The sequence below is a fragment of the Fukomys damarensis genome, unplaced genomic scaffold (genome assembly GCF_012274545.1).
Source record: "Fukomys damarensis isolate Sample0158 unplaced genomic scaffold, DMR_v1.0_HiC HiC_scaffold_16, whole genome shotgun sequence".
Lineage (NCBI taxonomy): Eukaryota > Metazoa > Chordata > Mammalia > Rodentia > Bathyergidae > Fukomys > Fukomys damarensis.
Window position 1 is genome coordinate 88138689 of NW_022900928.1, and position 26916 is coordinate 88165604.

General features: G+C 42.5%; 2 protein-coding genes across 2 annotated transcripts in view; one reads left to right on the top strand and one right to left on the bottom strand.

The window, feature by feature from the left end:
* Prkag2 (protein kinase AMP-activated non-catalytic subunit gamma 2) overlaps nt 1-26916 on the top strand; it is a 243229-nt gene that overhangs the window by 206352 nt on the left and 9961 nt on the right. The window contains exons 10-14 of the mRNA XM_033763960.1: nt 18216-18297; nt 20020-20078; nt 23082-23127; nt 24426-24480; nt 25285-25411. Of these exons, the coding sequence (XP_033619851.1) occupies nt 18216-18297; nt 20020-20078; nt 23082-23127; nt 24426-24480; nt 25285-25411 (369 nt within the window). The remainder of the gene's footprint in view (nt 1-18215; nt 18298-20019; nt 20079-23081; nt 23128-24425; nt 24481-25284; nt 25412-26916) is intronic.
* Nucleotides 7559-7983, bottom strand: LOC104871571 (eukaryotic translation initiation factor 4E-binding protein 1-like). Its single transcript, XM_010637535.2, is given in 1 exon segment — nt 7559-7983. A coding segment is annotated over 1 exon segment (354 nt). The 5' UTR covers nt 7913-7983.

The window sequence follows — 26916 nt, forward strand, 5'->3', positions numbered from 1 at the left end:
CCGCGCAGGCCGGGAGCTCGCGCGCACGCCGCCGGGTGGTCGCAGGCCTGTATGTCTTTCATTCTGGTGACCATCTCTGTAGTTATCTGAGAAATTATTTCTGATTTATTTTTTTGGAGATAGGGTCTTACTTTGTAGCCTGACCCTGAACTCACTTAGTATCCCAGGCTGGCCTCAAACTTGCAGCAATCCTTCTGCCTCAGCCTCCCAAGTGCTAGGATTATAGGCATGAGCCTCCACACCTGGCACTGATTTTATTTTTTTGCTAAAGCCTCATTTATCTGCTCTTTTACTTTCACTGTAACCACTTGAAAGAGTCCCTGTGGATGGCTTTCAGATTGTTCCACCTCATTGCTCCCTGGGTTTGCCTTTGGTGAGCTGAATGTCTGGGGTTGCATTTTTTTTAAGCATTTTCATTTTCTTTTTTTGTTTATTTAATTCCTCGGTTGCTGCTTTTAAATTGCTTGTGGCAAGTATTATTCTTACTAGCAAGTATTATTGCTAGTATTTAGAACCCTTAGGAAATGACTTGTCAGAATTGTCTTCCAAAGGTAGCTGGCTTTTGAGTTTTGAGTCTTTGCAAGATCCTACCTTTTCAATTTATTGGGGATGAGAACCTGTGACCTCCTTGGCCCAGCCCCTGCTTCTTTGGCACTGACCTGTACTATTTTTTAACACCCTTAGGCAATCTCAGTCTTGGTATACCAGGAGCAACAATTGATTAGCACAGTTATGTCACCTGGGCTAAAGTGATACCACTAGCAATAACAATCACATCAAACACAGCCTAGAAAATGATAAACTGGTAACTATTAATTTGCCAGCTTTAACCATGTGAACTAGATTTGTGGTTCTGTAACAAAATCTAAAACAAATCAGAAAATTTTATGAAGTAAATAAACCCTCAATATGTTGATTTTAACCTTAGGGGAGAAAAATGTAAAAGGCGTTAGAGGGGAAAAAATTGAGAAATAGAAGAGGAGGAAGAGATTGAAATCAGGTGACATTTGGCTTGCTGGGGTGTTATCACCTGCATGGTCCCAGGGCTGCTGTGCAGCACCCGTAGTGAGAAGCTTCTGAGGAGCAAGCCCAGTTTTCCATCCGAGACCAGGGGTACAAAAGGGGGGAAGGGACAGCATGGCACAGGTGTGGGCTGAGTCCTGCACTTCAGGGCAGGGTGCACTCAACGCTGGGGGCTGCCCTGCCCGCCCCCAGTGCAGTCTGGAGGCTCAACAATCTCACATTCATGGGGGGCATTCAGGCTGCCAGGTATTCTGCATCCCTATGTGGCCATTCCATCTCCACCACAGCCTAGCAGTAATCCAGGAACTGCTCCCAAAGAGGACATGTCCACATTGGGTGCCCTGGGCATTTCTTGTTGAGGGAGGCTAACCTGTCAAGTCCTAAGGCCCTGGGAAGAACAGATGTCCTCACCCAGCCTACTCTTGTTCAGGGCCTTCTAAGAACAGCTCACAGAGTCACTTGGTACCTATGTCAGAAGAGCACATGTAGGTATGTGTGGACATGTGGCCTCCAGAAGTCCCACCCAGTGTTTCATGGTGACAGGTGCTATCCTTCCAAGGTACAACCTCCTTAGGCATGTGCTTCTGCATTTGGTTGCCCAACCTAGTGACAAGACGAAAATCCAGGGGCTTCCTGTTCAGCTCTTCCTCCCATCCCCCTATGAGGGTCAGCTAGCCAGTGGGAAGCCAAGCAGGGCAGTACACACCTGGTATCCCAGCAGTCTGGGAGGCTGAAGTAGGAGGATCACAAGTTCAGGCCCAGACAGATAATCTAGTGAGATTCTGTCTTGAGAAATAACCAAAAGGGCTAGGGATGTAGCTCATTGGGAAGGCCCTGGATTCAGTCTTTAGAACCGCACCAAAAAAAAATATATGTGTGTGTGTGTGTGTGTGTGTGTGTGTGTGTGTGTGTGTGTGTGTGCGCGCGCGCGCTGAGAATCAGTGATTCAGGAGCCAAGATGTGCATGGCCAGGTGCTGCAAGCTGCTGTGCCCCTGGTCATTCAGACCTGGGCTGTGATGTCCTCCGTAGCCTGATGACCATGACCCCTACTCTGACCAGCAGACCAGGTGGCATTTTGGGCTCTGAGGATTAGTGGCTATTCGGAACCACTACCTAGTACCTCTGGAAAACTCATGTTTCCCTCTGCAAGTGCCTGGGCCTGGCACTTTGAACTGGCTTAGTCAGAAGCTGGTGAGAGCAGAGCGCTCTCCAGTCTGACAATTGCAGTCAGGTCTTTGACCCCTCTGGTCAGAGTTTTCCTTATATAGACCAGGTGACATTTCAGAAGGCTGAGAGTCTCCTTCATTCTTGGGAAACAAAGACCCGGTAGGTCAGACCATTCTTATCCCTCTCCTTCCTGGTTCCCCTTGATGAGGACCTGTGCCTGCCTTGTCACTAGCCCTGTGCTCCTGGGGAATATCCAGAATGGGACATTGTCACTGTGTCAGCTGCCTCCTGCTGTGCATGTGGCCTGCGATCTCAGAAGCATGGAGAAGAGGCTCTGCCTACACGCAGGGTCCTCTGGGGATGAGTGTGCAGGTGTGCAGTTGCACACTGAATCTGTGCCATGCTCCTGTCTCCCTGAGCCTTTGGCTCCCTTCTGGATGCCACACAAGTCCCGGCATCTTCACCTGTTAATCTCAGATTTAACAGTGCCCTGGGTTGAAGTCAGTCAGCCTGAAGTTGTTAATGCCCTAATCAGTAGGTGGGTGGTTTCTGATAAGTCCTCCCACAGCAGGAAATGCTGCCAAATCAGCATTAAATTTTTCCTTCTGGGAAGAACCTATCCCAACAGGCTTCTGGGTTTCCAGATTTAAAAAAAAAACTGTTGTAGGGTGCTTTCTGTGATGAGCCGACTGTTCCTCCAGGGCCCCCAGGGCTGGCTGGAATTGTCCTGAGGAAGTGAGCAACTTGCAATGTGCGCCCAGGAAGGTGTGTTTGTCTCCAGGATTCCAAGCAAAGGTAATCCTCATGGAGCCAGACCTTTGCACAGCTACAGAGGCTTAGCATCACCTTGAGATTTAGGAATCCCAGCTTTGCTTCAGTCCATCCTTGTGTCCCTGTGCCTGGTACAAAGGTCCCATGCCCCCAAATCAGGGCCAAACTTCTATGAAAGGATGCTTGAGGCTTTTGAAGTCAATAGGGTATCCACTTCACGCCATTACATCCATGCTGTATTTGGAAGCATCAGCTCTACAGCTGTGGGAGATGAGAATCTTTTGGATCTGTGGGACTGCACGTCCACACCCTGACTGCTCATTTTCTCTTTCCAAGCTCTGTCCCACACCGAGTCTTGTGGTCCTAGGTTCTACTTCAGTGACCAGTGCAGCAGCTTCTTGTGCCTGGGCTTCCAACAGCTGGGGGTAGGGGGATATTATGATAGTCCCAGTTGCTGTCTGTTTTGTCACAGGGCCATAGCTCGCCTGGAGAATAGGAACCCAGTTCCCAGTGATAGAGCTTTGCACTGTTTGAGCCCAAGGTTAGGACATCAAGGCCAAATCCCTGTGTCTGGGAACCATTCCTGGTGCTCATTTCTCTGCCAGTCAGGAGCCAGAAGCCACTCAGTCATTTGAACAGAAAATTAGCATAAACATGTTAATAGGATATAAGTGAATGGGTAAATGAAAGGGTAAACAAAGACCTTTAAAGCAGTGTTCTCACACTCTGGTTCCCACATCACAACTTCAACATAAGCGAGGAATTTATAAAATGCAAATGACTGGTCCCATCTCAGACCTATTGACTCAGGATCTTAGAGGCAAGACCCAGCAGTGCATGTTTTACTCTGGCTCTCATGCACTGCACAGTTTCGCACCGGTGCTCTAAGGAGTCATGCAGGTATGAGGGATGCTAGGCCATGAAGATCATTCTACGTATAATGGAAAAACAGCTGACTGATTCAGCTACTGCAGCAGGAAGGAAGCAGGTGCCAAAGTAAGGCAGTGCTGGGTTGCAGTTCACAAGAACAGCATGCAGACAGCTCACAGGCAGCAGGCAGGAATCCCATAGGCTGAAGTCAGGAAATCACAGGCAGCATACAGGAAGTCCACAGGTTGCAGACAGGAAGACCATAGGCTGCAAGCAGGAAGTCCACAGGTGCAAGCAGGAAGCCCAGAGGGTACAGACAGGAAGCAGCAAGTCCTTCCTCCTCCAATTTTGAGTCCCTTGCTAGCCTCCTTTATTGTTGGAGCATAAAGTAGAACCAGCTGACAATACTGAAATGTGATCTACAAATTCCCAGCATCACAAGTTTGGAACTGAGACCGTAACTGTGGGAACAGTGTAAAAAAGAAGACATATCCCTTTCCCAGTAAGAATAAGTACAAGTTAGTGATTCTAAAAGATGACACCTCAAGTGTTGTTAAAGCCCCAAAATACATAGTATTTCATCACAGAATCATCAATCCTAAAATTAGCAGTAAACATTAAGAATTATTAAATAGCTCTTCTCACAAAGGTAACATGGTCAGGTTTTTTTCAGCGATGCTGAACTGTTGCTTTATTTTTTCAATAAACAGAGTAGTTTAAATTTACAGAAGTGTTTCAAAGATAGAACAGAAAATTCCCTTATACTCCACACCCAATTTATTTTTGACACTTTACATTATTGTTGTGTATATATATATGTCAAAATTAACATACTTTATTCACATTTCCTTGGTTTTTACCTAATGTGATTTTTCTCTTCGAGGATCCCATCTAGGTTACTGGTAATATTTAGTCATCCTGTCTCTGTAGGCCCCTCTTGGTCATGAGTTTCTCAGACTTTTCCTTGTTATTGACCACATAGCAGGACTGGAGAGTATTGGTTACATGTTTCGCCAAGTTCCCTCTATTGAAATGCCTCATATTTGTGTCATGATTAGAACAGGATTATCAGTTTGGGGAAGAAGACCACATCTCAAAGGCACTTACTACCACATGACTTGTAACTCTTACTCTTGATCACCAGCTGAGGTATTATTGGCTATCTTCACTGTGAACTCACTCTCTTTTTCCTCCTTCCTATTCCCTAATCTCTAATAGAAGTTACAGTGTGCAGCCCAGCCTTAGGGAATGAGCAGTTATGCTTTATCTTTGTGGGGTTGAAGCATCTGCATGAGTTAGTTGGAAATTTTTTGCAATAAATGCATATCTTTTCCTTCATTTAGTATTTATTTAACCATTTATTTCAATGTAGATTCAGGAATATTTATTTTGTAGCTTGGATTACAGCCCAGTACTACTTTATTTTGCTGTCTAAATTATGCCATGCAATACAATTTGTAGTAATGCCAGGGAAAAAGAAAATAAGTAGCTTTTGGCAAACACTTATTTTTTCAAAGAACATGGGAGAATTGAAGAATGAAGAGTGTATAATCAAAAGGAAATTTGAAGGGCATGACTAGAAGAAGGCCACCCAGTATAATCTTAGTTTGTGGTTAAAATTCAGATGCACAAAGGGATGTGGGGTGCTTGATTATTTTGCAAAGTAAGAAGAAGAGAGGATACTCCTCTTATTCAAGGTCAGTGCCAATAGTGTGGATAAAGAGAATGTGAAGTCTTTTAATGCAAGTTGTGCTTCCTTCATTATGAAGGAAAATAATCTTCAAACTGGAAAGGGTGAAATAAATAGTGATTAGAGGAAATTAAAGCCCAAGACAATTTAGAGATTAGAGGAGATGCCTTTCTGCACAAACCACATCTGATTTCTGACCCACGTGGGTCGCATTCAAGTACAATAGGGGTCTCAGAAAAGAGCTCATCTGGCTGCTCCTAGTATCGGCAACGCTGTGGACCTGAGACCTGATGTCAGGCAGGGAGAGAGAGGACAGGGGCCTTGGATGACCCTTGTAGAATCGTGCAGGTCCCTGAAGACTGTGGGTATGGCAACACACTGACAGGCTTATCAGTGTTTCTACTGAACAGACAACAAAGCTGAGTGATGTCCTAGGAGACTAGTGTAGTCTGGCAGCACAGAGGGCAAATGAATGGCTCCCAAGACTTAAAAGAATGGGCATTGACTCTTAGCCCAGAGCCAACTTTCTCACTGTGTGGGACCCCCTACCTTGGGGGCCACTGTGAAACCCATTCCCACTTCTCCTGTCCCAGCCCCTGCTGCTTGGCACAGGTTCCTGAGACTCTACCCCACTGTGGCCTCTGGCTGGTGGGTGACATTCCAGCTGGCACACTTCCGGGGCAGTTCCCTGAAGTCTCTGGCCCCTCTGCAGCCTGTCCCCATGGTGACTCCCCTTCTGTCTCTGTGCTCTTGTAACTCACCAGCACTTTGGCATCTCAGTCCCACGTGAGCTGCCCCATGGCTAAGACACTGGTGGCCACCAGAGGTTTCTTACACTCCCCACTCTGCAGAGTTTGGGAGAATGGTCTGCGGTTGCAGATGGAGCTTGGTGGTAGAGTGCTTGTCTAGCAACCACGAGGCACCAGAAAATTTTTTTTTAAAAAGGGCAGTTAACATTTGGAATTGATGCAAATATTGATGTTGTGAGTAATATCTTCTATTTTACGGATGACTTGAAAATAGGAGAGATAGCTAATAATGATTGATATCCCGAAAAAGTGTTTCAAAAAGCCATATTAGGGCTAGGGATTGAGCTCAGTGGTTCTGCCACCTGCCTTGCAGGTGCAAGGTCCCAAGTTCCATCCCCAGTACCAAAAAAAAAAACTGTATTAGCTAGATGTGGTGGCTCATGGCTATAATCCCAGCACTGTGAGAGGCTGAGGCAGTAGGATCACCATGAGTTCAAGGCAGCCTGGGCTTCATAGTTCAAGGCCAGCCTGGACTACATACTGAGAGCCTATCTCAAAAAACAAAACAACAAAACAAAATTACTCTTTTTTTATCTTTATTAAGTTTATTGGTACATTTTAGGTATACAATACAGTTACATTCATCATTGGGATCTTGTTTCATGACTTATCTTGGTTCTTGCTTTTCCCCATTCCCCAGCTCTCCCTTTAGCCCCTCCACCTTTCCCTGTTTACGGAGACATTGTTCCCATGTGGTTTTTTTTTCCACATATTTTTTTCCTTTCCCTTTTTACCTTTCCCCTACCCCTTCCACTTCCTCTTTTACACCTTTTCTTCCTATTATACAATATCAATTATACATTTTTTTAAGGTTAAAAAGAGATCAGATAGGGCCCCTGTGGTGGCCCTGGGATGAGGGTGGCTTTTATTTCCTCTCTTGGGGAAGGAAGAGGAGGGGAGCTTTCCCAGACTCCCCAACCTAAGGAAGGGATGAGGGAAGCTGACAGTCGTTCAGAAGGGCATCTGTATCCACTTGCTGGCAATTGGTTGCAGCGTAGGGACAAGAGAGACCCCTTGGGTAGTAGCTCCCCACATTAGAGGTATGAGAAGGTCTGTGCTGGTGTTCCAAGGTGGGGGCAGGAGCCCTGGGTGAGGCAGGGGCAGGCAGCCAGCCCCACACCCGACTCCTGCCGTGGACGTGAGTGTTGCTGAGGCTGGCTGGCATGGTCCTTCTCCTGAGAAGGCCTGAGGAGCCCAGAAGCACCTCCCTATCTGATGGCTGGTCCTTTAAATGTCCATCTCAAACAGTGACTCTTCACGCCCACCGGCTTGCCTTCTGGACTGCTGTGCAGTTGACTGGCTGGCTTCTGTGGAGGACTCATCACTGCTATGGCTGGTCACCCCAGGGATGGTGGACAGGTCCCTCAGGGGCGTTTTGGCCAGAGGGCAGTTCCGACACTCCATCAGGAATTTCCAGTCATAGATGATCCTGGTCCCTCCTGGAGTGGTGCTGAAGAGCATCCCACCAGGGGTTGTGCTGTGGTCCTTGGGCAGCAGCTGGACTCCATCGCCAGGAACCACCCAGCAAGTGGCGGGGTTGTCTCAGCTCAGGGTCTGACTGCAGCTGCTGTCCCCAGACATGTTCAGCACTTGCTTCCCGTGCCTCCCGCCAGCCCAATTATACCTTTTGATCCTTATTTACACTTTTAGTTTTTCACACCAGAGAAACTATTCGGTATATACACGTGTGACTTGTTAATTTCACTTAAGAGTATTGTCTCAATGTGCGTCCATTTAACTATAAATATCTCTAGTTTCTCATTCTTTTTTTGTTTTTGTTTTTGTTTTGTTTTATTGGGTTTTTTGGGACAGGGTCTTACTGTGTAGTTGAGACTGACCTCGAACTCACTATATTCTAGATAGCCCAGGCTGGTCTTGAATTCACAGTGATCCTCCTGCCTCAGCCTCCCGAATGCTGGGATTACAGGCATGCGCCACCACGTCTGGCTAGTTTCTCATTCTTTATGGCTGAGTAGTATTCCATTTTATTAAAAACCACATCTTCTTTATCTAATCTCCAGTTGATGGGCAGTTGGGCTGTTTCCATATATCACTGTGGTATGATTCTTTTAATTCTTTTGGGAAGATACCCAGCAGGGAAATAGCTGGGTCAAATGTGACTTCTAATCCTAGTTGTTTGAGGTATTCACAGTGGTTGCACCAGTCTGTACTCCCACCAACAGTGCAGAAGGGTTCCTTCTCCACACAGCCCTGGCAGCATTTGTTATTGGTTGATTCCTTGATAACAGACATTCTTTAGTGGTGGGAAAGGAATCTCAGTGTCGTTTTCATCTGCATCTTTGGAATGACCAGTGATGTCGAACATTTTTTCATGTTTATTTGCTGCTTTTACATCTTTGAGAAATGTCTGTTCATTTCACATGCCCATTTTTTAATTGGGTCTTTATATTTGGAGGGTCTGGGTTTTTTGAGTTCTTTATATATTCTAGATAGTAGACCTTTGTATGAGGAACAGCTGGTAAAAATTTTTTCCCACATTGTGGGTTGCCTCTTAGCTCTGCTTGTGATTTCTCTGGCAGTGCCGAAGCTTTTTAGAAAGCTTATCAGGCCAGGGATTTAGCTCAGTGGTTCCACCATCTGCCTTGCAAGTGCAGGGACCCAAGTTTGATCTCCAGTACCCCAAAAAATAAAAAAATAAAAAGCTTGTTGATTCTTTGAGCTAGTTCCCATTCTACTGAGGATTTGTTCATAAAGTCTTTTCCTATGCTGAAATCTTAAAGAGTTCTACCTAACTTATCTTTCAGCAAGTTGTGTTTCTGTTTTAATGTTTGTATCTTTGATCCACTTGGATTTTAGTTTAGTGCATGGTGAAAGATACAGGTCTAATTTTAATTTTTGACAAGTTGAAATCCAATTTTTCCAACACCATTTATTAAAGAGGCTATCTTTCCTCCAGTGAGGGTGTTTGGCTCCTTTGTCAAAAATGAGGTAGCTGAATATGTCAGGAGTTGTTTCTGCATCTTCTAATCTGTTGCACTGATTCTCGGGTCTCTTTCTTTGCCAGTACCATGCTGTTTTTTAATCACAGTGGCTTTGTAGTATAGTTTCACGCTGGGGATTGTGATACACCCCCCCACTGTGTCTCTATTGATTCCAAATGAATTTTTGTATTGTTTTCTCTAGTTCTGTGAAATATACTGTTGGGACTTCAATAGGGATTGCATTGAATCTGTATAGCAGTTTTGGAAGTATGGCCATTTTCACTATATTGATTCTTCCTACCTAGGAACAAGGGATGTCTTTCCATTTTCTTATATCCTCTTCAATCTCTTTTTTCAGAATGTTGTAGTTCTCAATGTAGAGATCTTTTGTTTCCTTTGTTAGATTGATTCCTAGATATTTCATTTCTTTGGATGATATTGTGAAAGGGATTGTTGCCCAGATTTCACTCAGTCTGTTATTTGTGTACAAGAAGGCTATTGATTTTTTAGTATTTGCCTTATATCCAGCTACTTTACTGAATCTGTCAATTAAGTCTAGAAGTCTTTTGGTGGAGTTTTTATGTCTTCTATGTAGAGTATCATATCAGCAAATAATGACAGTTTCACTTCTTCCTTTCCTATCTTTATTGCTTTTATTTCTTTCTCTTGTCTTATTGCTGTGGCTAATAATGCTTAGTTCTTTTTTGCGGGGAGGGCTACTGGGTATCGAACTTGGGTCCTTGAGCTTGCGAGGCAGATGGCAGCACCACTGAGCTATAGTATGTTATATATAGAACTAAGAAAACAATAGTGAATCAGTTTTCCACTAAAGACTCAAACTGCAGGCCAAGAGCTCTGAGGGACTTGAACATGAGACAAATGTACACTCTTGGCTAATTTAGAATTTTTCAAAGTGCATATAAGCAGTTTTAAATGTCATGTGGTACAAAAAGCTCAGAGTGAAAAATAGCAGTTGCTGTACCTGTTCCTCACCCTCCCTGTTATTCCCCAGAAACAACCCATGTAGCTGCCAAACGCAACACATAATCGCAAGCATTCAGTCCACAACATTTCCCAGGAGGCGATCGTGGGAGTTTATTTTTGAGATAAGGTCTCAGAATGTAACCGAGGCTGGCCTCAGCTCACAGAGTTCCTCCTGCATTAGCCTCCCAGTTGCTGGGATCACAGGCATGCACCACCTCTCCTAGCAAACAGGACATTTGGAAGGACTTTAGGTTTTCATCAGCAGTCATTCTAAAAGTTTCGCAGCTAACTTAATTAGTGCAAATTGGAGCAAAACTATAGCGGTAGCGCTGCATCCTAGGGACCAGCGCCCCATTTTTGGGAGCCCAGGTGCACTGCTTGGCATCTGGTTGCCAGAACCCACAGAGACATCCAGGCCTGCTTACTATTTCAAAACTCATCTTTGAATTAATATTGTATTCCCCACCGTGACAGGTAATTACCACATTTGGTCTTTGGAGAATCCTATTACAATGTAAATTTTTTAAAGGATAGATTGAACCAAATGTGTGTCCATGGAAAAGAAAAGATTTTTTCCCTGCAGATTAAATCTGAGCTAGATCACCACCAGTTCTCACCTTGTCCTGTTTACCGATTCACTGAAACACTGGAGCCTCTGTAATGGAAAATTTTCTAAGTGTAGTTCTGAGTTGCCCCTCAAGCCCTGCATGGATTGTTAGGAAAGCCACTTTTCAGTAGGCATTATGTAACAAAAGCTGCAGGTGCCATGACCCTGCTTACTCCTGTGTCCCTCTTGAAGGCTCTGTGTGTGTCTTGTGCACTTCAGTCTTTAGTTATACTTTAGGTTAACCATGTCATATTTAAGCTTTTGCTTTCTGTTTATCTTTTGAGACAGGATCTCACCGTATAGTCCAGGCTGGCCTTGAACTCACTTTGTAGCTCACACTGGCCTCAAACTCTTAGCAATTCTCCTGCCTCAGCCTCACAAGAGCTGGGATTTCAGGCATGCACCACCAAGTCCAGCTAAGCTTGTGCATCTGATTTCTTTCACTGAACATCAACGCCTTAGAGACTCAAGCAGAGTAGCTTATGCACTTTGGAATGTTATCTTCGGTCTCTGAAGATTGAAAATGCTGAGGCAGGAGGATCTCCACAGTATACACATATCCACAGTTCCTTTGGGTGACATCAAAATAGGAAATCGAAGTCTCTCCTGGTGATGCTAGTGCAGGGTAAGAAATGAAAGTGTTTGTTCTCTCACGGGGAGAACAGGGAACCAGAGGGATGTGAGACCTTGCTGCAGGGTGGATACACAGAAATAATGTTTCAAGTGGAAAGTAAAGCCTTGATGTTAGCAGTTCAGCAGCTCAGCCCTGGACCAGAGGGGTGGCAGTCACTTGACTCTAGTGCAGGTTTTACTTCCCTGCAGAGTGGATGCTGCTTCACACTGAATTTTAGTGTCTTTTTCCCTCTGAACCTTGCCACTGGCCCTGTGGCATCTCAGTTAAGCTACACTCAGAATTAATTCAGTTCAGCACACAGTGTCCATTCGTAATATCCATGCCATCGTGCTGGCCAGACACAGTGACACCTGCCTGTAGTCCCAGCACTCTGGGAGGCTGAGGCAGGACCATCTCAAATTCATGGCCAGTCTGGGCAACTTAGTGATGTAGCAAGACCCTGTCTTCAAATAAAAATGTATGCAAAGGGCTAGGGATGTAGCTTGGTGCAGAGACACTGGGTTCAATGCTCAGTACCCCTGGGGGTACTGGGGGCCAGGGATTTAGCTCAGTGGTTCCTCTGCCTGCCTCACAAGCACAAGGTCCCAAGTTTGATACCCCTACCCCCGCCAAAAAAATCGGGTGCTGTTTAGTCACTTGCTCTGTGTTCTGTTTCCAGTGGCCCTGAGACATTTAGTAAGGGCGCTTAGGCAGCAACTTAGTCAGAGAAGTTATTGTGGGGAAGCAGAAAATTTTTCTCTTCTGGAAGAACAGTCATCATATTTGAGTGCTGCTATTAAACCCCCACGTATGCAGGTGTCATTGTTTTCAATTTGAATTTTGATGAAATTCTATAATATTAAAATACTTGTTGAAAGCTGTTGGAACCATATGTGATCATTTGTACAAAGTATAAACATTAAATAGTGAAACAGCCAATTAAGCCAACAGCAATATCTTTCCTAGGTTTTAATTTGGTTTTACTTATTGATTGATTTATTTTTGTTTTGTTTTGTCTTTTTTGAGACATGGTCTCACTATGTAGGTCAGGCTGGCCTCTAATTTACACGATCCTTCTGCCTCAGCCTCCCAAGTTCTGGGATCACAGGCATGCGCCACCACGCTGGCTCCATGTGTATTTTTGTTTGCCCACATGTCTACCCTTGCTGACTTTCCCCTCAGTCCCTGGCATTTCTAGAATCTTCCCTTCTGAGATGAAGACCTCCCTCAGTATTTCTTGCAATGCAGGTTGGGGACAGCTTTCTCCAACTCTGTCTAAATAAAATCTTACTTTGCTGGGCTTTTTGGAAAGGTGTTTTTACCAGATGGTTCTGTGGGTTGGTAGGTTTTTCCTTTAGCATCCTGAAGCTCTTCCTGTTATCTCCTGATTGTTGTTCTTGTGAAAAGACAGCTGCGCTTTGGTGCTTGTTCCTCTGAGAGCTAAGGACTTTATTCCTCCTGGCTGACTTTCTGCCTGGGTTCCTCAGCCTCCTGTCTGTGATGAGCTTTTAGATATGATTTTCTTTGTATCTGTCCTGTCTGGGGTTTAAGAGGTTCCAGGTTTCTGTTGAAATTCATTGCTTTACCAATGATTTGGAAAATACCCTCAGAAAAATTCCAGGATGAATGTGTGCCTCAGTCCATACACTTCTTTTCCTTTTCATTTCTCTCAAAAATGTTAGGTCCCTCAGACATAGTGGACACGCTTGCGATCCCAGCACTTGGGAGGCTGAGGTAGGAGGATCGCCATGAGTTTGAGGTCAGCCTGGACCACATAGGAAACCCTATCTTAAAAAAAAAAAAAAAAATGGGTAGCTCCTTGAGTACTGCACATGCCCTGAGAACACCTTATCACCTTATCTGGCTATTTCATTTTGGCCAAATGCAGAGCTTTCTAGAGTAGCTTTTCAATGGCTGTGCTCACTTGGATTTCATGACAGAGCCTAAAAAATGTTTGGTTTTTTTCCATTAAGTTTATTGGTACATTTAAAGCAAACAGTACAGTTACACTTATCATTGGGATCTTGTATCTTTACATGGTATATCTTGGTTCTTATTTTTTCCCATACACTGCCCTCCCTTCACCCCCTTAACCCTTCCCTATTTACAAAGACTTTGTTTCCATTTTTTTCCTTTTTTCACATATTTTCTTTTCATTATTTCCTTATCCCTCCCCTTCTCACTTCCAAAAAAATGGCTTTAATTTTTTTTTTTAACCACATTTCAGGAAAAACAATTGATGGCTTTAAAGATGGCTCCTTTTCTAACCTTTTCCAACCAGTTTAATAAGCAAACTAGAGGGCGGGGGATTTAGCTCAGTGGTTCTGCTGCCTGCCTTGCAAGTGCAAGGACCCAAGTTCAATCCCTGGTACCTAAATAAATAAATAAATAAATAAATAAATAAATAAGGGCGGGGGAGTGGTTCTGCTGCCTTCCTTGCAAGTGCAAGGACCCAAGTTCAATCCCTGGTACCAAAATAAATAAATAAATAAATAAGCAAGCAAGCAAGCAAGCTAGAGATGGGCGTGGTGGCATGTGTTTGTAATTCTAGCAGTAAGCTGAGGAAGGAAGATTGCTGTGAGTTTGAGGCCAGTCTGGGCTGTTTAGTGAGTTCAAGACTACCTGGAGTAGATAGCAAGTCCCTGAATCAAAAAAAAAAAAGTATGTAAAGTAATTAATATGATTCCCTCTTACCCACCAGTAGTCCCTCTGATTCTTTGTAGGTGAACCAGAAACATACATAAAGACAAAATATTCTGGGTGTGGTAGCACACACTTGTAATCCCAGCACTCAAGAGGCTGAGCCAGAAGGATCTCCGCAAGGTTGAGGCCAGCCTGCTACGTAGCAAGTTCAAGGCCAGCCTGAACTACATAGGGGTAAATACCCTATCTCTTTTTTTGCGGGGAGGGGGGGTACCGGGGATTGAACTCGGGTCCTTGCGCTTGCAAGGCAGGCCACCGAACCGCTGAGCTAAATCCCCAGCCCCAAATACCCTATCTCAAAAAAACCAAAAAAAAAAAAAAAAGTATCACAATAAGTGAAGAAGTTGATGTGAATTATTAATCCTAGAGTGTGCTTTAGGCGCCATTAATTCTACCCATTTCACTATTAAATCAATAATTAGTTGGTCAGAAGATAATTTGTATATAATTTATATATACATAGTTTAATATAGTTGGTTAGAAGATAATACTTTTCTTTTAATTAAAAAAGTACCACAGCATACCAATATTTTACAAGAAATATACATCTTATTGCCACAGCTCAATATAGCAGTTTAATTATTTACTTTTCTTTGATAATTATCTTAATATATCATTTTATAGTCTGCACTTTTTATTGTAAGATAACTTCAGCATAGTCTCCATAATTACACTATTTTAGTCCCTACTTGACACTTTTCTCATTGTTATACTAGTATTTCACAGTTTTCATGTTGGTACTGTTCCAGTTTCCATTACTAAAAATAATGCCACATTGAACATCTTTGATTCAGGGATCCTACTCCCCAAAATAATTCAACAGAGGAAAATCTATGGCACAAATAGTGGGATTTTTTATGATTCTTGACAGAAGCTGTGGCGAAAAAAAATCTCATGGGACCAGCAGTGGTTTTGGAATGACCTTTGCATTAGGAGCTAGAACTTTAAAATGTAGCTTGTTTTAGCAGCTCTGGGAGTGCACTTTGGCTCATGTGGCAGATGCCCAAGAGAGGCAGTGGCAGGGAGGGAAGGTTTGTTGCAGCTCACAGTTTCAGGGGTTCAGTCCATGGGTACATGGTTCTGTGCTTTAGGGACTATGGCAGCACCATGCATCATAACAGGAACACGTGACAGGAGGCCTGGAACTCCTGGTGGTCAGGAAGCAGACACAGGGGATGGAAGAAGACAGAGTTCCAGTATCCCTCACTTCCTACCAGACCCCAGCTCCTGAAGGTTCCAACTTCTTCCCATAGCACCATGACCTGGAAACCAAGCGTTCACTACATGGGCTTTTTAGATATGTTTTAATATGCGTGTATGTGTGTGTGTGTGTGTGTGTGTGTGTGTGTGTGTGTGTTACCAGGGGTTGAACTCAGGACCTGTGCTTGCAGGGCAGGCTAGGTGCCATTGAGCTAAATCCCCGGCCCCTAATATACATTTCGTGGTTCATTACCCCATTTCCCTGGAAATCAGCCCTAGCATGATTTTTTCAGAATGCTTATAATATAATCTCTACCCCCAAAATAAGCCTCAGTTAAGATTGTCAGCCAGGTTTAGCACTTAGTACATCTACTACAACACAGGGGTCATACTGAATTGTGACAATGTTCCAGAAGATGGCCTGGCTGTATTTGAATAAATGTAGATTTTTGTACATGAATAAATGAGTAAGTGTAGATTGTTGTACATGAATAAATGTAGATTGTTGCACATGAAAAAGTAAGACATTCCCTGTAAATAAACCCTATTGTGTCTTGGAGCAAAAACTAATAGGGGAACTAGTCTTATTTCGGGGGAAACACAGTAATAAGATTGAACTGTTTTTCCTGTTTGTCTTTGCCCTGTATTTAGACCATCATTTTCACCCCTGGCCTTTTGTCTGTTACTAAATCATGAAGGTTGATACTTTGCAGTATCACAGAGGATAGTTGCTGTGCACAGTAATTGCGATACTAGACCAGGGATGGTAAACCTTTGAGAGCTTTCAGTGATATGAACAGCCCCCTGTGGCACATGTGCCAGAGGTTCGTGTCTGACAGTGCCTGGATGTAATGGACACAAAGTGAATGTTTGTCTCTCAAGGTATAAAAGTGCAAGTATATTATATCTTTATACCTCTTCTTTCTCAGCCTTGAAATTGAGAAAATCTGCTTCTTTTGTTATTGAACATACTGAAAACAAAAAAAAAAAAACACTTTTTTTTTTGTACCAAGAATCAAACTCAGGACCTTGGGCTTGCCAGGCAGGTGCAGAGCCACTGAGCTACATCGCAGCCATAAAAGCAAATTATTGATGCAAGTACTTTGATGGAACTTCAGTGTTTTCAAATGAATTATTGACCACATATGGGGAAACTAGGCTCTGACACTGATTTGTGTGGTGCTAATTATAAAAGTCTCTATGTATACAAGAGTCTTTAGTCACAATAAGAAAAATAATTGAATAAATATAATGCAGCTAAGCTGGGCATGATGGCACATGCGTGTAACCCCAGCATTCAGGAGGCTGAGGCAGTAGGATCACTGTGAGTTCGAGACCAGCCTGCGCAACATAGTGAGTTCCAGGTCAGTCTCAACTACATAGTGAGACCCTGTATCAAAAAAAAACAAAAACAAAAAATAAGCCAGGTGTGGTGGCACACCTATAGTCCCAGCTATTCGGGAGGCTGAGGAGGGAGGATCACTTGAGTCCAGGAGTTCTGGGCTGCAGTGCGCTATGCCGATTGGTGTCCGCACTAAGTTCGACATCAATATGGTGACCTCCCAGGAGCAGGGAACCACCAGGTTGCCTAAGGAGGGGTGAACCGGCCCAGGTTGGAAACAGAGCAGGTCAAACCCCCCCCAAAAAATATATATATAAAATGCAGCTGCCTCATCTTTAATATTTCCATAAGTTTATTCTTTCCTGAATTCAAGTTTATGTCAGTGTATATTTTTTTGTGTATGCTTTTTTCATTTCTTCAGTTATAAGTTTTGTAAGGGCAGAAATGGAATTCTATATAAGTTAATTAGTCACCACCATATACTAGTTGATAATTGTCCTAGAGAGTTCAGTGGTCTTGGTAGATGGGAAGTAGATAAATTTTAATGCATTGTAATATATAATGTGATAAAGCTGATTACAAAGTACTGTAGAAACAGCTAGATTAAATTTTCAATTATAAACTCTGTCACAGAGGGAATGACATTTCACCTGGGTCTTGATCAATAAATAGGTATTGTATAACTGTTGCCTTGTCCTTGTCTTTCTACTAGATTTCTTCAAACCCATCTATCTACCTTTTACAATTGCTCAATACTGGTAGCACTGAGCTGCTGGCAAAAAAATCACAAAGTGGGTATAGCATGTTGCTTTTAAAAATTTAGGGTTTCTAGCTTCACTAGATACTAGAACATATTTTTTAGAACATACACATATTCCTTCTTTTTAGAATGCATTTCTGTCCTTATCTGCTGAGAGTATGCTTTTTATCCTTAAAAATTCAGCTCAGCTATTATTTTGTGAACATTTTATGATGTTCAATTGTAATTGGATTTCCACTATATATACCTTATGTATAATCTCTGTGGTGGTATCAGTCACATTGAATTGTGATAATTTATCAATCTGTCATACTAGACAGCTTTCTGAAGATGATTTATTTCATCTTTATTGTATATTTCTGGCTTCACAGGGATTCAGTAGAAATACACTTTCCTTGGGGGGAAAAAATAATTGAAGGTAATTATATTTCCATTTCAAAAAAATCTCTAATGCCAATATGCCTTTCAGTATGATACAAAAGGGTTTTTGTTTATGTTTAGTTATTTTTAGCTTACCAAAGTTGCAGTCTGTCATCAAAGATAACTGAGAGTATTTGGTTGATCGTATTTTCCTTCCTAATTGTGGACTTTAAAAGCCTATTTTTGCCAGCCTGGTGCCACATCTCAGCTCCTCTCGAGGCTGAGGCAGAGGGAATCCTCTGCGAGACCTCTTTTCAAACAAAGAACCAAAAACACACTAAAAGTTTGTTTTGTTCTCCTTGCTTTTCTCTAGGTGAAAAAGGCCTTTTTTGCTTTGGTAGCCAATGGTGTCCGAGCAGCGCCACTGTGGGAGAGTAAAAAGCAGAGTTTTGTAGGTGAGCAGTGTGGGCCTGGGGAGGATGGGACTTGGGAGGGTGACCTTCAGGTGTGGCACCCCCAGGCTTATCACTGGGCGGGTTTGACATCAGCCTGGTAGACCTTTTACCAAATTTTGGTTTTTTTGTTTGAGACATGATCTCAGTTTGTAGAGCAAGCAAGCTGGCCTTGAATCCACTGTGTAGCCCATGCTGGCCTCAGGATTATGGCAATCCTCTTGCCTCAGTCTTCTGAGTGCTGGAATTACAGGTGTGTACCACCATGCCTAGCTGTGTCATCTTTTTTTTTTTGGTACCGGGGATCGAACTTGGGACCTTGTGCTTACAAGTCATGTGGTGGCACCACTGAACTAAATCCCCAGCCCTGTGTCCTCACTTTTGCATCCTGGATAAATTCAAAACGCTATCTATCACACTTCAACTGAATTCCTTTTTTTTTTTTTTTTGTACTGGTAATTGAACTCAGGTCCTCATGCTTGCCAGGCAGGCATTGCACTGTTGTGCTACATCCCTAATCACAGTTGAATTTCTTTTCATTTAGCAACTTTTGGCCCAGATGCCTTTATTAGCCCTGGGAACCAAATCTTCATAGATGCAGAGAACAGACTCAATTTAGTACCCCACCCTGGGCCAGTCCATTGAGTTGCGTGACAGCTAAGCTCTGTCACTGTCTGTCATCTTTCTTTAGACAGGGCAAATGAAAGGTGTGAATGTGCTGGGTGTCCTTACTGTTCACGGTATTGTATAACTTACATTTGTTTAAACACTCATTCCTCACCCAGTAAATCACAGGAGATGTAATGACACTGTTACTGTCTATCAAGATTCAGCTCAATATTTTGTAATTGCCACCACTAATGGTAGTCCACACCTGTAATCGTAGCACTCAGGAGGCTGAGGCAGGAGGATCGCCACGAGTTTGAGGCCAGCCTGGGCTACACAGTGAGTTCAAGGCAAAGCCAGCCTGAACTAAATAGTGAAATGTTGTCTCAAAAATCAAACAAACGAACAAACAACCCCTGCTTATGTCTGCCTCCCCCTCTAGATTATAATTTTCTCAGGGAGAAGCTTTCTCATCTATGCAGTCCTGGTGTGTGGCTCAGAACAGGTACAGAGTGACTGACAACCCTGTTAAAACCACTGTGTTTAGAATTCCAGGGCCGGGGATCTAGCTCAGTGCTACTGAGCCTGCCTTGCAAGTGCAAGGTCCTGAGTTTGATCCCTGGTACCAAAAAAAAAAAAAGAGAATTCTTCTTAGGTGTCACAGCGCTGAGGCTTATGGGATCCTTTCTCTTACTTTATCAAATTACACTTATTTTATAGGTCGTTCCCAAGTAGCTACAATTCTTTTTTGATATTTCTTAACAGTTTTCTCTCATTGATTTGCCACATACTTTGATGAATTCCAAACTTTTAATCAAGTTTAGTTTCAGCTACATTTTGATCTAGTTTGGAATAAACAATAAATTAACAGCTTTAAATAATGTACTAAACTGTTCTTAAGGTTGTTAAACTATGTCATATAAGCTTTTTAATAAACATTGTAGGTTTTGTTTGGGGGGGTTTTTTGGGGGGGTGGGTTTGAGACAGGGTCTCACTATGTAGTTGAGACTGACCTAGAACTCACTATGTAGCCAGTTATACATTGTAGGTTTAATGTCATATAAAGTTTTCTGTGATGTATCTATAGTTTTGTTTTTAACATCTAATTCTTTATTCCAGGAATGCTAACAATCACAGATTTCATAAATATACTACATAGATACTATAAATCACCTATGGTAAGTGGCAGCAATCTTTACCATCTTTTACTAATTAGCACTGTATATGTCTATTGTGTAGAAGCTGTGGCTGTGTCTTGAGATATTTTTGGTACAGGGTTGTAATGGTTGATTTTCCAAATAAATATAGTATAAGGAAGTTCAGTATAAAACTACTACCTGAAACCAGGCATGGTGATTATCTTAGCTTGTTTTCTCATTGCTGAGACAAAATACCTGCCACCCAAAGTGAAAGGAGGAAAGGTTTATTTAGCTCACAGTTTGTAGAGGTGTCAGTCTATAGTGGGCTGGCTCCAAGGCAGAGTGGCATGAAAGACAGGCATCATAAGGAACAGCTTATGGCAGGCAGAAGGCAGCAAAGCAGTGAAGCAGCAGCAGCAGGCCTGCCTTTTTTCTTCCTCTTTGTGTCCATCCAGGCTACCTGCCCTTTGGGTGGTGCCACCCACACCCAGGATGGGTCTTCCCATTATCCACACCCAGAATTATGCCAGACCAGCCAGTGGACTAATTTAGTAATCGTACACCCTAATCCCAGCACCACACACCTAGATCCAGCCACCTGTGAAAAGCTCCACCTATGACCACATGAGGCTTTGTGGGGGGCAATCTCGACACAAGCCATAACAGTGGCACACACCTGTAATCCCAGCACTCAGAGGCTGAAGCAGGATGATCACCACAAGTTTGAGGCCAGTCGGGGCTACATTTAGAGTTCAAGCCCAGCCTGAACTACATAGTGAGACTCTTATTCAAAAAAACAAACAAACAAACAAAACAAAAGAACTATAAACCCTAGTAAACAGCCCGCTTTACTCTAAGTTATACATTTGCAGCTTTTTTTTGTTTTTCCACTAACAGGGATCAAACTCAGGACCTTGAGCTTGCCAGGCAGGTGCCAGCACCACTGAGCTAAATCCCCAGCCCCTATACATTTGCAGCTTGAAGGAGGAATTCTCAGGAAAAGTCAAAAGGAATAGCTGCTTTGTTCAGCTGTTGCAGGTCCTCTGGTCAGGAGAATTCCGCACGATTACTTATACCCAGAGCATCTCCGTGTCACGCCAGTTTGTTACCCAACCTCTGGCAGCATGGAGTTCAGAGCCTGTCCACCGCACCTGCGCAGGTGGCTGGCCCAGCAGGGTGACAGAGCTGGGTGCTCTGAACCATATGGTCTGTATGGTTTTTACTTTTTTTACTTTTTTTTGGGTACCAAGGATCAAACTTGGGTCCTTGTGCTTGTGAGGCAGGTGGCAGAACCACTGAGCTAAATCCCCAGCCCTAGGTTGTGTAGTTTTAAGGTAGAAAAAAGAAATGAAAATTAAAATTGAAGAGATTCTGTTTGGACTTTGTTGTGCTGATAAGGAAGAGACACTGGATGATGTCAGTGGCAGATCCCTGGCACCTGGTCCAGCTATTCAGGAAAAGCAGTTGGGAGACCACTTCTGTCTTCTAACAATGGGATATGTGTGATTCTGACAGCTTTCACTTGGTTGTCATTTGTTTTTGAATTTTGGGAAGTACAGAGTTGTATACTTCATTCAACTAGTAGTGCCAGGGGTATTTAAAAGTTGTAAGTCAACCCACTAAACACTTGTTTTGTTTTTGTTTTGAGACAGGGTCTTGCTACGTAGTTCAGGCTGTCCTTGAACTCACTGTGTAGCTCAGTCTGGCCTCAAACTCCAGACAATCCTTCTGCCTTGCCCTCCCAAGTGCTGGGACTGCAGGTGTGCACCACCATGCACAGTTGAAATGCTGTGCTTGTGTGACAGTTACCCAGCATGGACAATGGGATACATCTTCAAAAATATCATCAGTTGAAGGCTGGGGATTTAGCTCAGCGGTGCCCTTGCCTCCCTTGCAAGCACGAGGTCTGAGTTCAATCCCTAGTACCAAAAAGAAATATCACTTGATTTTGCCTTTGTGGGAGTGTGGTAGAGTGTTCTTACATGAACTATGACAGCCACGGAACTTCTGGGTGATGACAGAGTTGGGGCCACAGTCACACACATGGCCCATTGTTGACCAAAATGACTGTAATTCAGTTCCTCCATAAAATACAAAATTAATTTATTCATAAGATATATACTTAGAATGAAGTTTTACCTGGGCTCCATAGTGAGCTCAAGGATAGCCTGAGCAAGACCCTGAGTCAAAAGCAAACAAGCAAAAAAAAAAAAAGCAAGAAAAATTTTACCGGGGACTGTAAATATTGTTATATCACATGATACACATGATTTCTTAAACCCTACTGATCACACAAATACTGGTTGTCTTTATATTGATCATGTCTTTGCTCTAGGACTATCAGAATCAGCACAAGTATGATTTCTTAAATGGAGAGATGTCACTGGGAATGATAGCGCATATCTGTGATCCCAGCATTCAGGAGGCTGAAGTAGGAGGGTCACTGAGAGTTGAAGGCCAGCCTGAACTACATAGCAAGACCTAGTCTTACAAAACCATAAATAAATAAATAAATAAATAAATAAAAATAAATAAATAAATAAATAAATAAGGAGATGTACAGAAAGTTCTGCCAAAATCCCACATAACAAACCTCAGCAGTAGGTTTTTTTTTTGTACCAGGGATTGAACTCAGGACCCTCCACTTCGAGGCAGGCACAGCAGCACTGAACAAAATCCCCAGCCCACAGCATTAGTATTTTATTAGACCAAAATTTAAAAGTAGTTAGATCTAGGGCTGGGGACTTAGCTCAGTGGTTCCACTACCTGCCTCACAAGCTCAAGGACCCGAGTTCGATCCATGGTAACCCCCCCAAAAAAAGAAAATTTAACCCTAGTTAAAAGTAGTTAGATCTAAATTTATAGCCTATATTATTTTTTCTTGATACTTGAAGTTATGTTTTTACACTATATTTCCCCTCATCTGCATGAAACAAGTAATCAGAAAATTATGAAAGCTCTATTTTATTCCATGTTCTATGTAACTTGTTCCTGTGTTGTATGTGTTACCATTTTATAAATTAGAATTTGTCTTATTTTCAGGTACAGATTTATGAATTAGAGGAACATAAAATTGAAACATGGAGGGGTAAGCACCACTGGGTTTAAAAACCTTTCATATCCAGAAGAAAATGTTAGGCTTAGTGTGTAAAGTATGTCTTAATAGTGCAGATTCTTTTTGCACTGCTTAATAACATGTTAAGCAAAACATTCTGCTTATTTCTGTCTCTGCGTGGGGAGTCCGCCATGTTAACACTAAGGCTGGGGATGGGCTGTATGATATGCTGGGATGCCAGGTGCACAATCTGTCCCCTAGCTAGCATCCTCGGAAATCTGCCTCTGAGCCAGGCGCATGCCCATGATCCCAGCACTTGGAAGACTGAGGCTGGAGGATCACCATGAGTCCAAGGCCAACCTGAACTGTATAGCAAGATCCTGTCTCATAAAGCAAAATAAAACAAAAAGAAATGGAGAAAGCAACTGAAGGAAAATTTCAGATTTGAAATTGAAGAGTCTGAATTTGCATTTCTGTAGTATGTTTGACAGGTTAAGCAAGTATGTAACTGGCTGAGAAAATTAAACATCCATTAGGGTTCCCAAAAACTCTACAGCCCTTTTAATTCCATACGAGTTATATTTATTATGGCTTTTTAGAGCCAAGCAAAATGAATTCAGTCAGTGTGAGACCATATGGCCTGTAGGAAAGGCTTATGTAACTTAACACCCGACACATTCTTCCCATTGAAGCCTAATGTCCAAGTTCTATGGGCTGAACCCTAAGCATATTTACATCTTGCCATACATAATATTTGGTAGTAGTAATGATAATACCCAGATATTCTCAAATGCCTTTTGTATATAAACTTCATAAAGCAAACTAATTACAGTTTATAGCTCTTCAAGGAAAATTTGTTTGCTAGGAAGATTCTCAAGATGCAGTAGGTTTTGAACATTCATAAAGAAAATAAATCAAGAACATTTGAGGAACAGTTTGTTATAACTGATTTTATCTTACAGCTGATAAAAATTGGCTTTAAATGATTTTATAAATGCTTCCTTTCTGAGGATAATTTTGCTTGATGGCATTCTAGTGACCTCTGCTGGTGTTGTGTGTTTGATTTCTTAATTTTTTTTTCCTGATGTTACATTTATTGAAATACTATTAACTGTTGAATTTTTCTTCAAAAGCAACAGCCTGAAAATGGTTGAAATTAGTTAAAGTAACTAAGACTTTAATTAACAACAATAGTTTTGGATAAGTTAAATTCCTATTGATTTGGAGTCATAATTCTTGTAATTATCTTTAAACTGAAGGATATTGAATTTATTGTATACTGACAGTAGCAAACATGTTATTAACTGCATATTTTCTTTTTATAAATACAGAGCTTTATTTACAAGAAACATTTAAGCCTTTAGTGAATATATCTCCAGATGCAAGGTAAACTTGTAGATTTTTTTCTACTGAAAACATTCATTCTGATATCTGTTTTATAACCATGACAGCAAAATAGAGACAAACCAACACATGTGGTCCACAGTCCAGGTAAAGCCAGCCTTCTTAACTCCAAACCTTAATTTCCGTAAATGTAGGGACATTTGCAATTACAGCCACTCTTAGTTCCAGGCAACAGCTAGGAAACTGATCACCCTAAGCATTTTGAAAAATCCAGACCTGGAGCAGGATCAGTAGGGAGCATGTTAAAGTTACCTAGTCCTAGCTGGGTGTGGCAGTGCAAACCCGTAATCCCAGCACTGGGGAAGCTGAGGCAGGAAGGTCACAAGTTCAAGCCCATCCTGAGCGATTTAGAGACTTGAGACCCTATCTCAAAATTTTAAAAAATAGAAAATGGCTGGGGATGTAGCTCAGTGCAGCCAATTGTCAGTACTGAAAAAACAAAAGATACTGCTGTGTGGCTGGGCACAATGGGTCACACCCATAACCCCAGCTACTCAGGGGCTGAGACAGAGGATCACGAGTGTGAAGCCAGCCTAGGCAACTTATCAAGACCCTGTCTCAAAAACAAACCCACAAAAGATGTGTAGCTCACACTTAGATTTGAGATATAGTAAGAGATTGTGGAAACCAAGTTAGTGGAGGTCTCCAATTTTAACCCTCCCATGCTGTTTTAATTTGATCAACCTTTTATTACGGAGACATAAAAACGATTGAAAGCAAGGGTGTTCCAGAGCTTTCTGGTTTCTCTTCAAAGCCTCCTAACAACTTTAATGGCTTTTCCTGCAGCCTCTTCGACGCTGTATACTCGTTGATCAAAAATAAAATCCACAGATTGCCAGTCATTGACCCTATCAGTGGGAATGCACTTTATATCCTTACCCACAAAAGAATCCTCAAGTTCCTCCAGCTTTTTGTAAGTAGTTTTGAGTGTTCATAAAGAATAGTTGCCTTTATTTTCATTTACTTTAAATCTGTTGGCTCCTGTTACTCTCAGTAGCAGAAATCAGTAGTTTTGAGGTCTGCTGTTCTAAACTTTAATTTCTCAGCTTAGTGCTATTTGAATGATATATTCTTAAAATTTATTCCAGCTGGGCATGCTTGCAATTCCAGCACTTGGGAGGCTAAGGCAGGAAGATTGCCAGTAGTTTGAGGCCAGACTGGGCACACAGTGAGTTCAAGGCCAGCCTGAACTTCACAAGACCCTGCCTCAAAATTAATTAATTAATTAATTAAAAAGGTGATTCCAATTAAAAATCAGTCACCTTTCCATACAAGAATAAAAATAATGACAACATTTGCAATTCTTCATCTAAATTAGAAGATTATTATCACCTAACATACAAGGGGCACTAAAGCTGGTCTGTTTAATTGAAATCCACTGCACAAGATAAACTGAGCCGGTACTTAGGGAAGAAATTGTTTCATGATGTGTTTATTGGTGTCATGATTTTTAGAAATCTGATCCAAAAATACTGTCCCTGAGATAATCCTGTTATAAATTAAAACAGTACCAGAAAATCCCAAAGCAGATACAATTTTGGCAGGAGAATAAATACCATGTTGGTCCAAATCAGGCTTGTGTTGCCTGAAGGTTTTCTCCGCTCCCTGTGAGATGAGCTGGCTTCGGAATCATCCAGAACCTGAAGGCTTTTTGCTGGGCAGTATCAAAAGCAGCAAGGCGCAAGCAATGGAGACTGCACCATGGGCCAGTATACTTTCCATTTAATTCCATGCACTAAATTTGAGGTTAAAGTGATCGGTCAGTTAGAAGCAGTGGGAGAAACCTGTTCTTCAGAAGAGGTCACTTGAAAAGTCACTTTTTCTATTAAGCACCTGCTTCCCGGTATGGGGCTCCATGGAGCAGAGGGTCTAGTGATTGGGAGACCTTGTCCATCAGACTGGTCCTGTGTCTTAGCAGACTCCATATATAAATCAATAAATGCTACATAGGAAGGTAGAATGGAGAAGAGTAATTTACCAAAAACAAAAGTTTAATAAAATCTAAGAAAAAAGAATGGGGGGACAGATCAGCATAGCCTCCCAAAGTACATTCCTTAGAGGCAGCTGCCTCAGTAACGGAGACCCCACAGGAGAGAAGGCACATTTCAGGGCCACGTATGCTGGGCCTAATACTCCTTTGTCTTAAGAGTCTGATTCCAAGAAGACATGAGCCCCGAGCCCTGGTCATTGTATGTCCAGCTCTGTCCTCAGCCCCTGACATGCTAGATGTTGCCTTCATGACCACCCTGTCAGGTCAATATTGTTATCAACCCATTTCATAGGGGAGGCAGCTACATAAGGAGGTTCAGCCACATGGCCAAGGGATGGGCCACGAGTGTAGCATCTGATTGTGTGGCCACCTTGCAAACCTCTGATGGATTATCACTGCTAGCGCTGGGGTCTCCACCAAGGACTCTC